A 17,659-nucleotide genomic window follows, 5' to 3' on the forward strand; every position below is an offset into this window, starting at 1 on the left:
TGAACAGGATTACCTTCTGCATTCATCACCCTTCATGATACATAAATAGAACCTTAGGAAACGCTGGAGCTGTCACAAATTTTGACAGAAATGTCAAAAATAAAATAAAACTAAACATTGCAAGCCAAAGAGCACCAAGTCTAAGTCACTTGATGTTTTAAACTTAAATTAAATGGTAATTCCAAGACATTTGATTCTCATATCTCTGCCCAGTATGGAAAGGGAATCAATGTTGGTGATTTGCAACTTTATAGATAAATTTAAATTCACTTGATGTGTGTGTTATGCACTGTCAAGTCACTTCTGACTTATGGCAAGCCACTGAATTAATGACTTTCAAAATATCCCATCATTTCACTGGATAAAATGCACAATGCTACACTTTGTGACTGATAAAAGGAATATGGAAAGAACATGTACTATGGTTCACATCCTTTACACAATATGTTTGAGTTGCAAAGAGACCAGAAGGTTGTCAGGCTCAAATAAGTCGAGACATATCTGCTCTCACATATTGGTTGAGTTTTCAACACTAGGTTTGGAGGAGGAGTCTACTAAAGAGCATAATACCACAATGGGTTGCACTCATCTCGGCTTTGTACAGAAGAAAGTTCCTTTTCCTCAAGTCATGTTTCAGCCTGTTAGCCCAGGACCAAGGGGAAGTACATGTATGTGACCATTTAAACATGCAGCAACAATATTCAATCCTTGAGCACCTGAGCCTTTGTGCAAAGGTAACCCTTACCCACTAGAGGGAGATAAAGGGCCAAGCTACACATGACGAATGACACTTGAACGGCAAGTGGATTGAGTGGAGGGCAAGTGAACAGGGAGAAATACACTTGCTGTTCAAGTGTCATTCGTCATGTGTAGCTTGGCCCTAAGTTTAATACGAAGTTTAATACGATGAAAGGCTACGATGAAAGGCTGAGGGCCTTGGGAATGTTTAGTTTGGAGAAGAGGAGGTTGAGGGGGGACATGATTGCTCTCTTTAAATATTTGAAAAGCTGTCATTTGGAGGAGGGCAAGGAGCTGTTCCAGTTGGCAGCAGAGGGTAGGACCCGAAGCAATGGGCTTAAATTACATGCACAAAGGTACCGGCTGGATATTAGGAAAAACTTTTTCACAGTCAGAGTAGTTCAAAAGTGGAATCAGCTGCCTAGGGAGGTGGTGAGCTCCCCTTCACTGGCAGTGAAGAAGAGGCTGGATGAATACTTGTCAGAGATGCTTTAGGCTGATCCTACACTGGGCAGGGGGTTGGACTAGATGGTCTGTATGGCCCCTTCCAACTCTATGATTCTATGGTTCTATGACGAATAGATGATCAGCAGGACATAGCAGAGGTGATGTGTTAGAAATTCCAAGGCCATGAGACCCAGGGCCAAGCTACACATGACGAATGACACTTGAATGGCAAGTGGATTGAGTGGAGGGCAAGTGAACAGGGAGAAATACACTTGCTGTTCAAGTGTCATTCGTCATGTGTAGCTTGGCCCAAAGTGTTGGGGTATTCCTTATAAGGAAAAAAGGCGCATTTTTCCCTGAGAGACTGGAGCGCCTGAAACTGCAGGGAGAAGCTCTCTCTCCTCAGAAATACTTCTTTGTATGAACTCTCTATTAATGTTTTAGGACTCCTGTGAAGAACAGAAGGCATCTCAACACAGAGCACAGCTACAAGCTGGTTCATTTCAAGGGACTGACCAAGCAGAAGTCAGAAAGATTGAGACCTGGGTCTGCTTGAGTAAAACAGGCCTGTTTTGTTACATGATTGTTGTTATATATGCATTATTATTGTATTGTTCCAAATAAGGTTTTTTTTTCAAGTTTGTTCATTGTAATCTTTTATAAATGCAAGTGTCACAAGGTGGGATCACACTGTCATAGACATGAACTCTCCCAGTTCTTAAATGAGATAAATCTATTTATTTGATATTGCCCTTGAACAAAACAGTTTACACAAAGATAGCAAATTGGTTCGTTATTTCCCCATAAATTAATAAAACCATTGTTTTAAAACTGGAGTTTTCAAATGAAAAGGGTGCAGTCTCTTGTTCTCTTTCTGGAACATACAAAAAAAGATGTGGAAAGCCAGAGCTGCTGTTGTAATTACTCGATTGGCTGTCAGAAGGAAAGATACAAATGACGTGAGAAGGGGAATTTCTGAAATGCAAACTAACTGGCTTGCCCTGGATTGTATAAGCATTTGTGGCTAATCAACCACCTTGTCCACTGTAAATATAGAAAACAAATTCTGTTGAATCCAAAGCAAAGATCTAGTCGGTGGCATGTGGTTTTTCAGTTGTGTGTGCTTTGTTCTATGGGTCTCATTACTAGGTGAGTAAAATTAGCAGCTCAAGCATTGGTATTAATTGAGTTCCTCAGTGGGCCTGATTCCAGTTGATATGAGCTCAATTCCCCTGCATCATACAAAACTTTAAATTAAAATTTTAAAATTAAAACAAAGAAGTTTTAACTTTTTTTTAAACAGCAAATCTTGGCATTCATAATGAAATATGAAGGTTTCAATATACCTCCACTCAAAAAGTGGTATTTATGGTCTGAGTTTTTCATTCATGTTTAGGATTTGATCTTTTATGAAATATATGAATTTATGTGCAAATACAACAACTTTGTCCGAACGAGAATTTGAATTCACAATTTCTAAATTCAAATCATTTGACTTTTGTGATTGATTTAATGATTGTGTTACCACATTAATATATTGTTTTCTATATCCCAAAGATCTTTTTCCTATATTAACTATATGATTAACAAGAGTTCACCATCTTACTTCAGCTTTACTATTTTATTGGTCACAAAATGGGGCTTTGGTCATGTTGAGTCAAAACCGAGGCCATCTTGTGACATGTAGAAAAATTCTAATTGTGAATTTGGAAGAGACGTGGTGCAGAGCTCTACTTTGAATGCTTCCCGTCCTTTGGTCTAATGCTTCCCATCTTCTTTTTTGAAATTAGGTTCTACTGAGTCAGTCACATTAACTCAGCCTTCAGCGGTCACAGCATTGCCTGGAGGCTCAGTGACTCTGGACTGTGTGGCATCGGGATACAATATCAATGATCACCACATGCACTGGGTCCGTGAAGCCAATGAGAAAGGTCTAATTTTCATAGCAGCTTTCAAGACAGGACAGACCACATACATTGCTAATGCATTTAAGGGCCGAGTGACCCCCTCCACCAGCGGTTCCACAGCAAAGCTAAAGATAAACGCTCTGACAGTTGAAGACACTTCCATTTACTACTGTGCTACATATCCACACTGTTACAAAAAGGGCTCTTCTCTGAACAATATCCTCTATGTGCCAGAAATGTCTCAGCCACTGTAGTTCACTGATGTTTTTTCTTCCTTCCAGTTATTTCAGTTCCTGATTTGAATATTGTTTAGATGAGAACAGCTACCACGGCCGTGGACTATGGACTTCTTTACTGTCGTGGAGAGAAGGAAAAGGAAGTGGTTGGTGTGATGTCTCATCTGTTTCAACACAGATTCTGAGATGTAAGACTAAACTCTCCTGTTCTGATGCAACCTTCTGGCGAATAAGACAGAACTCCCCTGGATATTCAAAAAATCGGAGTTTGATATATGCATATAGGTTAAAGACCACTGCTTTTAAATAGGATAACTTTTATTAACTCCTAAGGGATATATGCTAATGGTGTCTTCACTTGCTGAGACAGAGATGAGAAGAGACCTTGGGGTCCCAGTGGGCAGCTCCATGAATGTGTGCTACAGCAAACGAAAAAGCAACGTCTTTTCTGAGGATTATTAGGAAAGGGACTGAAAAAACAACAATGGCCCTGTATAGATCTATGGGGCAGCCTCACAGGGCATGCTGAGTGCAGATCTGGTTCTGTTATGGCTGCTAACCACAATAACAACAACAACAACAACATTAGATTTATATACTGCCCTTCAGGACAATGCCCACTCAGAGCGGTTTACAAAGTATTTCATTATTATCCCCACAACAAAACACTTTGTGAGGTGGGTGGGGCTGAGAGAGCTCCAGAGAACTGTGATTAGCCCGAGGTCACCCAGTTGGCTTCAAGTGGAGGAGTGGGGAATCAAACCTGGCTCTCCAAATTAGAATCCCGTGCTCTTAACCAAACTACACCAAACTGGCTCTCATGTGAAGCCGGAATTCTCCTTGTATTACAACTGATCTCTTGATGAGAGAGATCAGTTCCATTAGAGAAAATGGCTACTTTGGAAGGAAAACTCATTTTTACTTCATACCGTTCACACTATATTGTAATACTAATAATAATGACTACAAAAGAACCAATATATCCATTCTGTTTCTTATCCTGCTATAAGATTCCCCCTTCCACCATCATTTCGTGTTTCATTGCTAACTTGTAAAGCCTTTCCCGGGAGGAAATCTCCCCATGGCAATTAAGAAAAATAATTACTATTGATAGATTAAAAAAGAAAAGAAATCCAACTCTTCAAGCAATAAAATTTGTTTATTACAATATAGTGAATGTGTTTTTAACATTTTATTAAATAAAATGTAAATTAAATGTACATATTTTCATGACAGACTTTGAAAAAGAAACCAAATTACAATCAGTTCTCTCGTTGAAAAAAATTGGTTTATCTACTTTAATGAAATGTACATTTCAGTAATTTAGAAATAGTTCCCATTTCAGTGCAAATGTTATTGAAAAGATTCTGCCTAGTCTTGTATAAGCCCAGTTAGTTAATTTGTCTAGTTGGGCAATATTCTGTGCTTTAGATAACTACTCTTGTGTTGCTGGAATGTGCAGTCAAGTCACCCCTTAGGATTTTCAAGGTAAGAGATAAACAAGGGTGGCTTGCTCGTACCTGCCTCTGTGTAGTAACCCAAGATTTCCTTGGTGGTCTCCTATCCGTGTACTAGTAGGATTAGCCCTGTGTAGCTTCTGAGATCTGATGAGATTAGGCTAGCCTTGGACATTCAAGACAAGGGTGCTGGAACTGAATTATTCTTCCAATTTGACCATATTTATTACCATGTGTGATATACTAAACTGTCAGTCAAATTGACAATGGTTCAATAAAACCAACTTTAGATCAAATGGTATCTTGAAGCCTATAATAACTTCTCATAACATAAATGCAAAATTGATCAGGAATTCTCAAGTTCAAACGTTATGAAATTTGGTTGCATTCCTAGCATGGATGTGCAATGTTTCCTGCGGTGAGCAGGCACTAAAGATGACTGGTTCCTTAATGTTTACATGACAATAATGGGAAATAAGCACTCAGCCACATAGAGTGCTCAACTTATGTAGAGTGTAGAGAAGGTAGAGAGTGCTGTCAAGTCAGATCTATGTTGGAGGTCGTCCATCCCATTACTAACCAACGTCAACTCTGCTTAGATTCTGAGATCTGTCGAGATCAGGTTTTCCTGGGCTATCCACATCAAGGCACACCACAGAGACAATACCTTACAGAACACTGATAATGTGTTTCCATTGAAAAAAATCCTACAAGGCTGGTAAGGGTTTTTTTGCCCAGAAGGGAATGCAGTGGGGTTACCAATCATTGGATGAGGTCTGGAGTTCTCCCATAATTACAACTGATATCCAGACTACAGAGATCAGTTCTCCCAGAGGAAAGGGCAGGAAAGTTACATTACATTACACTTAAGCTACCTCCCGTCTCCAAACTCTGCCCTCCCCAGTCATTGCTCCCAAATCTTCAGGAATTTCCCATGTAGCAGTTTGGTATAGTGGTTAAAAGCAATGGAGCTCTAATCTGGAGAACCAGGTTTGGTTCCCATCCCTGCTCCTTCACTTGAAGCCAGCTGGGTGACCTTGGGCCAGTTGCACAGCTCTTTGGAGCTCTCTCAGCCCCACCCACCTCACAGGGTGATTGTTGTGAGGATAATAACACATTTTTAAAACTGCTCTGAGAGTTAAGTTGTCCTTAATGGTAGTGTGTAAATTGAATGTTGTTGTTATTGACAATACTAGAATTTAGTCATTACATTACTATACCTGATTGAATACCCAGGCGGGATCTAGATATCTTCTGGAATTACAACTGATCTTTAAATGACAGAAATCAGTTCCCCTGCAGAAAAATTGCTATTTTGGAGGGCAAATTCTATCACATTATATCCATCAGAGTTTTCTCCCCAGGCTCCACTCCCAAAAGTCCAGGAACTGCCCAGCCTGGAAATGTCTACCCTAATAGCAACACTCATGGATAAGGAAGGGAATTTGAAAATAGCAAGGTTGAAAGGCCATAAAATACAAGAGGTACAGTTTACAGCATCTCTGTGTAAAGCTGGAGAGAGTACAAAATAAGCACAGTGACACTCATGACCTTTGAGTCCTCAAATTCCTGATCTAGTGCAAAGGAGCAGAAAAATTCACTTCACCAAATGGAAGAAGGTAGTCTTCCATTACTGAAATCTTAATATTGTTGCTAAAGGGCTATGACTATAGGATATTCTTGAGTGCCTTGGAGTCACGGCAGAAGTTAGTTATGCTTATTCCATGTTCTTTTTTAGTAGAAGGGTAATAGAAATGTTCTTGAGAACTGGAGGGAATGCTATAAATGCAGCTTTCTTCTCAACATTTTCCATGCTGCAGCTTTGAAGTCTTTGTTTCGGATGGTGTAGATGAAAGGGTTTAACATAGGTATGAAACTTGTGCGTACCAGAGACACCACTTTGTTGACTCGTGTATCACCATGAGTTGAAGGCCTCAGGTACATAAACATATCAGCTAGATAAAAGATGATAACAACTGTAAGATGGGAGGCACATGTGAAAAAGGCTTTGGACCTCCCAGTGGCAGAAGGGATCCCTATGATTGTGGCTATAATGCATGCATATGAAATCAACGAAAAGCCAAATGAACCCCACATCGCAATAACACCATATAAGAGACCAATCAACTCCATCAGTGTTGTGTCAGCACAAGCCAAACTCAAAACAGGACCCACATCACAGAAGAAGTGGTCAATCACATTCGGTCCACAGTATGGATAACTCCACACCACTGCTGACTGTGAAATGATGATCACAAACCCTCCAACCCAAGCCAGCAAAGACAGGCGGAGGCATAGTTCATTGGTCATGATGGTTGTATAGAGCAAAGGTTTGCAAATGGCCACATAGCGGTCAAAAGACATGAGAGTGAGGGTAATGAATTCCACAGCCCCCATTGAGAAGACCATGAAACCTTGTGCCATGCAACATGCAAAGCAGATTGTGGTTTTTCCTGACAGGATGTTGTGCAGCATCTTGGGAATTTCTGCCGTTGTGGAACAGATCTCAGCCACAGAGAAGTTGACGAGGAAGAAGTACATTGGCGTATGGAGCACGGATTCTGTGAGGACAACTATGATGATCATGCTGTGTCCTGTAAATGACAGAAGATACATCAGTAGAAATATGGTGAAAAATGCCATCTTCAGTCCGCGAAGTTCAGGAAATCCCACAAGAATGAACTCTGTGACTGTTGTAACATTGTCCATCTCCTCCTTTGCTTCCTTTTTTTTCTTTTCTGAAATAGAAGCAAGACTCTATATCAACAACACTGCCAATCTTCATAAATCATCCTTTGATCTGAAAATAAGAGAAAAGCAATTTCATGGAATAAGAGGCAGTTTCCATTACACTTTTTTAAAAAGTCCCTGCAAAAATGGTCTGTTTGAAGAACATGGGAGATCTGAATGGAGACGCCCAGAGGTTACTGGTAGAAGAAATATCAAAACACAGCCTGAAAAAGAAATCAAGTACCTTTAAGATAATTCTACCTACTTCTTAAGCCACTATCATAGTGGGAATTTAGACACTGAGAGTGAAGATTTCGTTCATTTATAATTTTATTATCCTTTGAACAGTAGTTATCAGGAAATATTTTTTGCTCAAAGGCATCCTTTCCCTTTCTTTAATCAATGACTGTAAATACTAGAAAAATTTATTTCCCCCCCCCCCGCACTGAAATTGGACTGATAGTGTGACAAAACTCAAGTCCAGTAGCTCCTTAAAGACCAACAAGATTTCCAGCGTATAAGTTTTTGAGAGTAAAAACTCCCTTTTTCGATACTGGTATTATCAATCAATTTATTCTTACAGTTCATGGTCAGCACATTTCAATTTACACAGATTATAACAAAATCGAAAAGACTTTTAAAAGGTACAAAACTGAGCATTAAAAAAATTATACATTTAAAAACAAGGCTTAATATTAACAACTAAAGTATAGACCAAGAGGACCGCTTAATTCATATATTGAATACCTTCTGTAGTCATTCTTTGCAAATTCTTTAAGTTGCAACAAGGAATCTGGCACAGGCATAGTGGTCTTATACTGAAACATGTCTTATAGTGGTCTATCTGCACACACATAAAAATCTAATTTGATCCAAGGTTCTCAAGATACAGTGAGAAATTGGGAAAGTGGCTGCCAGGATAGCAATCTAACAAGTAGGCTTCTCAAGGCTCTCCTTACATCCATGAACGTCTGAAAGGTTATTCTTAATAAAAACAGGTCAATTCTACCATCAGTGGAAGATTGGATTCTGAAATTACTAAATATGGCAGAAATGGACAAGCTAACAAGGAAGTTGAAAGAACAAGATACTGTGGAATATGTTATGAGTTGGGAGAAACTTAAGAATTATGTGGAAAAAAAATGGGACATGAAAGGCAAAATGTGGTCTTTGGATGATTGTTAAGAGGGGAGAATAGATCTTTACTTTATATTAGTTAGAGGTGAAAATATGGATAGTGTATAAGTAAGAATGATATAGTATATTTTATATTATAATCGTGGAAGTAACATTAGAGACCTATTCTAAACATGGTAGATATAGATATGTTATACTATATATTATAATGTAGAAATTAATATTATAGGAGACAGTGAGGTAATGTAGGTGAAGGGAATGGAAAACTGTTGGAAGTCAACTGAAAAGGGGGGGAATGGGTGGGAGTGATATAATGTGATGGATATTGATATTGAATATTATGATGACCCATCCAATAAAAAAGTTTGGAAAAAAAATAAAAACAGGTCAATTCTTAATTAGAACAGGGTACTTTAGAACAGGGTACATTTCTCACTGACATAATAAAGTACCTGAAGGGGTCATTTTTACACAGTGGCCATTAGCACAGATGTTATTTCTATTTTTTTAAAAAAAAACACAACATATTAGGCAAATTGATTGAGGATTGTCCTCTCAAAGATAGCCATGATGCCTCTATAGAAATTTCAGATTCAGAGGCGGCATATGTCTGAATATGAAAGCCTAGGGAAGAACTATGAATGAGGTTTTCCTCTTCTTTTCCTGCTTGTAGACTTCAAGGTGCATCTGGATAGTAGATCCAGAGGAGTTAGCCGTGTTAGTCTGTAGTAGCAAAATCAAAAGGAGTCCAGTAGCACCTTTAAGACTAACCAATTTTATTGTAGCATAAGCTTTCGAGAATCAAGTTCTCTTCGTCAGATGCATAGTACAGAAACTGGTCAAATATAGAAGAGGAGGGGAGGAGAGAGAAGATGCAGTTAGGGGGGGAGAGAGAGGGTGCAACCAAAACAAAGGAATGTTTTGGTTGCACCCTCCCTCTCCCCCCCTAACTATATCTTCTCTCTCCTCCCCTCCTCTTCTATATTTGACCAGTTTCTGTACTATGCATCTGACGAAGAGAACTTGATTCTCGAAAGCTTATGCTACAATAAAATTGGTTAGTCTTAAAGGTGCTACTGGACTCCTTTTCATCTGGATAGTGACATTTGAAACAGGATTCTGGGCTCAGTGGATCCTGCAGTGTGATTCTTACATTCTTAGAGCTAAGCTACAAGAGACGAATTACACAAGGACGCACATGTGAAGGGAGTTGCAATGTTCGCTGTGAAGATGAGAGTCAAGCTACAAGTGTCTTTTTTCACGTGTAGAACACTTGATCATTTTCACAAGTTTTCCTGGGAACTGAAGTCCCAGTGTCCTTCCCCTCTCTGTTAGAATTACTGCCTGAAGAGCCAGAGAAAGCCGGCTGCAGTAGCAGTTTTTGCAAATCGTTCCTCCAGTCACAAGCCTGCTCTCAACGATCTCTGGGGGCGGGCAGCTGCAGCTTTCTCCCTGGGCGTCTTGCTCCCGGGGAGCTGCTCTGGATTTGCAAAAGCTGCTGCTGCAGCCGGCTTTCTCTGGCTCTTTAGGTAGCTATTCTAACAGAGAGGGGAAGGGCACTGGGACTTCAGTTCCCAGGAAAACTTGTGAAAACGATCAAGTGTTCTACGCGTGAAAAAAGTCACGTAGCTTGGCTCTGAGTTTTAAAAGAGATCGGAACGGAAGACTTTGTCAATTTCTCCTCTCTATAGAGCCAGCAAAGAATGCTCCTCAGAAGTTTTGCTATTTTCCTCTTTGCCTCCAGAAGGCAAAAACAAAATCCAGCGGGAAGCTGCTGAATTGGAATTCATATGTAAATTTGACTCAGGCTGGGACTGAATAGGGACTATGAATGGTTATCTCATTATCAGAAGTAACTGATTTCCTTTACAGAAGCAAACTGATCTCATTATCAGAAGCTACTGATTGCATCTACTTGTCGCCTCCCCTCTCCACCTATATATCTGAACAGTTTCTTCTTACCCTCCATGCATCTGACAAAGAGAACTGTGATTCTCGAAAGCTTATGCTACAGTAAAGTTGGTTCTCCTTAGCATATCATCTTCAGGATGTCCTTTCCACCTTTCACATTGCCGCTCTGTTAACAACCTTTCTTTAATCCTCAGGCTTACAGAACAAAGGTAAAGATACCTTTGTATCTTTACCTTTGCTGACCCATGGAGGGACGTCACATCACGACGTTTTCTTGGCAGACCTTTGCTATACGGTGGTTTTGCCATTGCCTTCCCCAGTTATCTACTCTTTACCCCCAGGAACCTGGGTACTCATTTTACTGACCTCAGAAGGATGCAAGGCTGAGTTAACCTTGAGCCAGGTACCTGAACCTTGCTTCTGCCAGGATCGAACTCAGGTGCTGAGCAGAGCTTGGGCTGCAGTACTGCAGCTTACCACTCTGCACCACGGGGCTCTGTATTTAAGAGGTATTTAAATCTCATACATACTCCAGTGCCATGTGCAGCTTCCAGGTAACAAGCTGGAGTCACAAGAAGGATTTTTAAAAAAGAATCTAGAGTGGCAGCCTGCTCGGTGATGCTTTTAAAATTATTCTTCTCTCTCAACACAGGCTTAACAGTGGAGTTGCTGAAGAAGAGCTCAGCCCTTTTTGTCTATCTAGTACCCCAACTGCATCTAGATTCATAGTTGTGCAGTTCCATTTAACTAGCTCTTCTCATGAGTCTTCTGCAAATGATAAATTAATATTGAAATTAGTAACTTAAAAACTGTACAATGTTAGGACAAAAAATAAATATTTTGTATCTTTTGCACACACACACACACACACACACACACACACAATCAGTCATTTGACCCTCCATCTGCAGCATGAAACAGCACAGCCCAGACACAGGAGCAGCATCTCAGTGGGAGTCAGATAGACACGGCGGGGCAGAGAAATGTATTTAATCATATCTAGCCTATTCATGGCTATATTTATGGATCATATGAGTTGAGCTGTCTGTTTGTGTGATCCAAAGAAACCACAGTCAAAGCGAGTTGATCTTGACATCCTACAACCTGTTGCCTCAGGCATGTTTATCTTACCTGGCTAGGGTGGAAGGGGTGCTCTTTTAGCCTCTCATGATGATAAAGGCAGATGTTGCCTCATCCTGCTTCACATGTGAATTGGACAGATGTGTGGTCAAAGATGCAGCCTAGGTTTGAAAGTTTAGATGAATTCTAAGCATTAGACCTGTCTATCACTATCTGTTGTCCATAAAGGCAGACTCCCTCATTCTTACTTCATAGTGTTCACACAATATTCTGCCAATAATGATGACAAAAGAACCAATATATCAATTCTGTTCTTTATCCTGCTATAAGATTCGCTCCCCCTGCCACCACTACCTTTTTGTGTTGCATTGCTAACTCTAAAACCCTTCCCAAGAGGAAATCTCCCCTTGCCAATTTAGAAAACTAATTGATAGATTTTAAAAAAAAGAAATCCAACTCTTCAAACAACAAAATGTGTTTATTATCATATAGTGAATGTATTTGGAAAGTTTTATTAAACAAAATATAATATATATTTTCAGGACAGGGAGAGACTTTTAAAAAGAGACAAAAAGACTAGGGCCATTTCCACACACGTTGAATAAGGCACTTTCAATGCACTTTCGCAATCCTTTAGAAATTGATTTTTTGTTCCACACATGGAAAATCAGTTTCAAATGTTCACTAAAGAGTATTGAAAGTGGATTATCCAACGTGTGTGGAAGCAGCCTTGGTCTACTTTAGCAAAATGTGCATTCCAATAATTTATAAACAGAGTCCATTTCAGTGCAAATGAGATTGAAGAGTCTCTTCCCAGCCTTGTACAAGTCTGGTTAGTTAATTTGTCCAGTTGGGCAATATTAAGTGCTTTAGAAAACTACTCTTCTGTCAGTGAAAAGTTCTATCAAGTCACAGCTGATGCAATGTGACCCCAAGGTAAGAAGTGGTTTGCTACTGCCTGCCTCTGGGTAGAAACACTAGACTTCCTTGGTGGTCTCCTATTCAAGTACTAACAGGGCCAACCCTGCGTAGCTTCTTAGAGCAGATAAGATAAAGCTAGCCTGGAACATCCAGGTCAAGTTTACCAGAACTGAATTATTCTTCCAGTCTGGCTCTGACAATTCTAGCTGCTGGCAGATTTATTACAACATATAGTATAGTATATTAAATTGGCAGTCAGATTGATAATGGTTCGATAAAACCAAATTTAGATCCAACGGTATCCTGAAGCCTATAATGACTTCTGGTAACAGAGATGCAAAACTGAACAGGGATTTTCAAGTTCAAAGGTTATTAAATTTGGTAGCATTCCTAGTGTAGATCTGCAATAAACATTTCCTGTGGTGAACAGGGACTACAGATGACTGGCTTCCTTCTCCTTGACAGAGCCACAATGGGAAATAACCACTGTGTCATAGAGTGGTGGTGGTGAAGAGGGCCCTTAAGTAATAGCTGACTTATGGAGAAACCTGGTGGGGTTTTGCAGGCAAGAGACATACAGAAACAGTTTGCCATTGCTGATATTTGTGGGAGGTTTCCAGTTACTAACCCAGATCAACCCTTTTTCGCTTCTGCGATATGACGAGCCCAGGCTATCTTGGGCTATCCTGGTCAGCGAGGACCATAAAGAAATGATATGCAAATAGATTCATGAAGTGTTTCCATTGAAAAATCCTACAGGGATGGTGAGGGTTTTTGTTTCCCCAAAAGGAAATGTAGAGGGGTCACCAACCACTGGATGAGGCCTGGAGTTCTCCCAGAATTGCATCTGATATGCAAACTACAGAGGCCAGTTTACTGGGAGGAAAAGGCAGCTTTGGAGGGGGGCATCACATTACAGTTGAGCTACCTCCCTTCTTCAAACTCTGCCCTCCCCAGGTATTGCCCCCAAATCTTCAGGAATTTCCCATGTGGCAGTTTGGTATAGTGGTTAAATGTGACAAGACTCTAATCTGAAGAACCATGTTTGATTCCCATCCCTGCTCCTTCACTTGAAGCCAGCTGGGTGACCTTGGGTCAATCACAACTCTCCAGAACTCTCTTAGCCCCACTCATCTCACAGGGTGATTGTCCTGGGGATAATAATGGTATGCTTTGTAAAACACTGTAAGTGTTAAGTTGTCCTGAACAGCGGTATATAAATCAAATGTTGTTGTTGTCAACATTAGAATTTAGTTATTGAATATTCAGGTGGGCCCTAACTATCTCCTGGATTTACAACTGATCTTTAGATGACAGAAATCCATTCCCCTGGGGCAAAAATGACTTTTTTTGGATGGCAAATTTTATCACATTATTGTAAGGCTCTGCCAAGTAACTCTCAAAGACTTTGCTACATGAGCCCAGGAACTGCATGAGTTAAAGCATTTTATTGGATAAACCACTAGTGCTTTCACTGTTACATTCTTTGCCAGGAATGGTGTTTCTCTACAAACACATAACGTATAAAGGATTCTAAGCCCAGTCTCAAGCCAGCCCCACCCACCCCACTCCAGAAAACAGTTAGCTCAGGGCCAAGCTACACATGACGAATGACACTTGAACGGCAAGTGGATTGAGTGGAGGGCAAGTGAACAGGGAGAAATACACTTGCCGTTCAAGTGTCATTCGTCATGTGTAGTTTGGCCCACAGATGCTTTAGACTGATCCCGCACTGGGCAGGGGGTTGGACTAGATGGTCTGTATGGCCCCTTCCAACTCTATGGTACTATGATTCTATGATGAATAGATGATCAGCAGGACATAGCAGAGGTGATGTGTTAGAAATTCCAAGGCCATGAGACATAGGGCCAAGCTACATATGACGAATGACACTTGAACAGCAAGTGTATTTCTCCCTGTTCACTTGCCCTCCACTCAATCCACTTGCCGTTCAAGTGTCATTCGTCATGTGTAGCTTGGCCCTCAGCTTCCCAGGCGAAAAGGAAACTGCACAGACAACATTCCAGGCAGAGAGCAGCCTCAGCTTCTAACACCAGAGTTAAACAGAATCAAACAGTACATAGGTCTTGCAGAGTACCAGCAATTCGGCTCACCCAGCTGCAGTGCAGCTGCATAAGCTGGGAGCCAGCCTTTGCAGCCCCACCCAGAGGGAGAGACAGGCTCCCTTCCCGGGCATACATGGCTTGGGCCGGGGGCAGAGCCAGGAGCCTTTTACAGGCAGCTTGTCCCCCGGGACAAGGCCTTCCCTCAAGCTGTACGGGTGGGGCGTTAGGTGCTTGATGGGGGGATCCATTTGCCTGGCTGGCCAGGTTGCAGCCATTCCAGGGATGGCCTACATCCGGGGCTGAGGGGCTCACCCAGACAGGTCAAGGCAGAGGTCAAGGGATGACCCAGTGGCTTGACCTGTACTGCTTAGTTGGCCCTTGCTGTGGTTTATGTTTATGGTCATGTTAATAAATGGCCCTTTAGTTCCAAGCCTGTGTCTGTCTCTTCAATACACAGGAGCCTGTAGAGTATGACAGGAAACTTCCTGATAATTGTACCCCTCAGAGGGCCAAGCTACAAGTGACGAATGACACTTGAACAGCAAGTGGATTGAGTGGAGGGCAAGTGAACAGGGAGAAATACACTTGCCGTTCAAGTGTCATTTGTCACTTGTAGCTTGGCCCTCAAAAGTCCAGGAATTTCCCAGCTTGGAAATGTCTACCCTAATAGCAACACACATGGATATGGAAGGGAAATTTGAAAAGAGCAAGGTTGAAAGGCCATAAAATGCAAGAGGTACAGTTTACAGCATTTCTGGATAAAGCTGGAGAGAGTACAAGATAAGTACAGTGACACTCATGACCTTTGAGCCCACAAATTCCTGATCTAGTGCAAAGGAGCAGAAAAACTCTCTTCGCCAAATGGAAGAAGGTAGTCTTCTGTGACATACGTAGGCAGAAAAGACAGGAGCCTGAAATTATAATGAAATCTTTTGTTACTAAAGGGCTATGAATATAGGATACTTATGAGTGCCTTGGAATCAGGGAAGAAGTTAATTATGCCTTATTCCATGTTCTGCTTTAGTAGGAAAGTACTAGAAATGTTCTTGAGGAGAATGGAGGGAACACTAGAAATACAAGTTTCTTCTCAATATTTTCCATGCTGCAGCTTTGAAGTCTTTGTTTCGGATGGTGTAGATGAAAGCATTTAATATGGGTACGAAACTTGTGTGCTTCTAGCATCACCACCACCCTTGCCTTATTGAGATGAGAGGTGAACAAGGAGCCAGGAGGGGGAAGGGAGGCTTACACAAGTGGAATTAATGTTCTTTAAGGTGCTACTGGACATTTATTTTATTTAGGGGAACACCAAGCTGCTAAAAAAAGAGAGGAAGCTATAAGCAGCAGAAAGGAGGGGAAGCGGTGATGTTTCCCTGTCTCTCAAAAGCCCTTATGGGGCTCCAACTTGGATAACTGGAACGGACTTTACTATTGTATTCCACAAGGCGAATATCAAGCCCAGCAGTTGCAAGCAGAAGCAAAGGGAACCATGCTTTTGGTTAAGCACTTCAGAGATTCCCCTCTCCCCACTTCCCACTCTGATAGGAAGAGTTTGGTAGAACACTCAATTCCAGGTCACTAGGCTGCTCAGAGAAGAGAATGCACAGTAGTTTTCTCAACCCAGAAGCAAGATTTGTGCAACCGCCAAGGCAACAGAAACCACTTGAAATCCTCTTCCGCTTCACTGCTGCAGCATGAAATTGTCATGTGCTACTTCATTTGTCTCACTTGGCTATAGCTTTCTTCACAACTGCTTTCACAGCTGCTTTCACATCTTTGTTCCGTATCGTATAGATGAAAGGGTTCAGCAGCGGGGTCCACACTGTGTTGAGAACAGAGACCACTTTGTTGAAGCTGAAGGAAGAGTGAGCCGTGGGCTTCAAGTACATGAAGAGAACAGCCCCATAAGGAATGGTGACCACTGTGAGGTGTGAAGCACAGGTGGAGAAGGCTTTTTGTCGTCCTTTGCTGGAGGGGATTCTCAGGATGGTTGAGATGATGAAGACATAGGAAACCACTGTGAAGATAAAACAACTGGGGATTATGGTTATCGTTGCCAGCAAGCCCAGTAATTCGACTAGGCTGGTGTCAGCACAGGCCAACTTCAAAATGGGGCCAATGTCACAGAAATAATGGTCGATGATGTTACCAGCACAAAATGGCAGTTTCCAGAGAAAAGCTGCCTGCATAACAATAACCACAAAACCCAGTGACCAAGATCCTAAAGCCAGTAAAGAGCAGAGTTTTCTGGTCATAATTGTTGTGTAATGCAAAGGTTTGCAAATGGCAACATATCTGTCGAAAGACATTGCAGTCAGGATAAAAAATTCAGTCATGCCGAGGAAGAAATGAAAGAAGGATTGCACCAGGCAACAATGAAGACAGATGGTCGTTCTGGTCCTCAGAAAGGTCTCCAACATCTTAGGGACGACGGCCGTCGTGAACCAGATCTCAAGGAAAGAGAGATTGCTAAGGAAAAAATACATCGGGGTCTGGAGTTGCTGGCTGAGTCTCACAATTATAATGATGAGGCTGTTTCCTGCCATGGTGAGAATGTAGATGACGAGGACGAGTGTAAATAATAACAGGTGCCATCTCCGAAGACTTGGGAAGCCCAGAAGGATGAAGTTGCTTACTGATGTCTTATTGGCCATCCTCAGGACTTGAGAAAGGGGAGAAAGTTGTAAGCCATAGGGACCCAAAAAGCTAGTTTATGACAATAATTTTCTGTGAGACTTTAGAGTTATTATCAAGCATATGTAAACAGGGATACTTGGCATGGGCTTGTTCAGAGGGTTTCAGTATATCTATCGGCATTTTGTGCTATCCGATAGACACTGAAATCAAGACAAATCCATCTCCTGGTCCACTTTTCATGGCATTCTTGTTTCAGGACTATTTATTTATTTGATTCAACTTATACTCCACCCTACCCACAAGAAGGCTCAGGGCAGCTTCCAACAAATATAAAGTTAAAATACAATTAACAACCGATTAACATATTAACACATTAAAATTGAGGTGCCATC

At 41.2% G+C, this 17,659-nt stretch overlaps 2 protein-coding genes and 1 gene segment (V, D, J or C); 1 reads left to right on the top strand and 2 right to left on the bottom strand.

The window, feature by feature from the left end:
• Positions 1 to 2,240: 2,240 nt before the first annotated feature.
• Positions 2,241 to 3,346, top strand: LOC129339870 (igW heavy chain V region W26-like). The segment is given in 2 exon segments: positions 2,241 to 2,334; positions 2,976 to 3,346. Coding segments are annotated over 2 exon segments (420 nt in total).
• Positions 3,347 to 6,564: 3,218 nt separating this feature from the next.
• On the bottom strand, positions 6,565 to 7,494 carry LOC129339872 (olfactory receptor 6X1-like). The gene has a single exon (XM_054994448.1). It carries the CDS (start codon positions 7,492 to 7,494, stop codon positions 6,565 to 6,567), a length of 930 nt encoding a protein of 309 aa, XP_054850423.1.
• Positions 7,495 to 16,354: 8,860 nt separating this feature from the next.
• Positions 16,355 to 17,308, bottom strand: LOC129339873 (olfactory receptor 6X1-like). The gene has a single exon (XM_054994449.1). It carries the CDS (start codon positions 17,282 to 17,284, stop codon positions 16,355 to 16,357), a length of 930 nt encoding a protein of 309 aa, XP_054850424.1. The 5' UTR covers positions 17,285 to 17,308.
• Between the last annotated feature and the right edge of the window lie 351 nt (positions 17,309 to 17,659).

The sequence above is a fragment of the Eublepharis macularius genome, chromosome 12, assembly GCF_028583425.1.
Source record: "Eublepharis macularius isolate TG4126 chromosome 12, MPM_Emac_v1.0, whole genome shotgun sequence".
NCBI classification, from domain to species: Eukaryota; Metazoa; Chordata; class Lepidosauria; order Squamata; family Eublepharidae; genus Eublepharis; species Eublepharis macularius.

Excerpts from the sequence above, each read along its gene's own strand:
- LOC129339873 (XM_054994449.1), bottom strand. The coding sequence starts at position 17,284 with ATGGCCAATAAGACATCAGTAAGCAACTTCATCCTTCTGGGCTTCCCA.
- LOC129339872 (XM_054994448.1), bottom strand. The coding sequence starts at position 7,494 with ATGGACAATGTTACAACAGTCACAGAGTTCATTCTTGTGGGATTTCCT.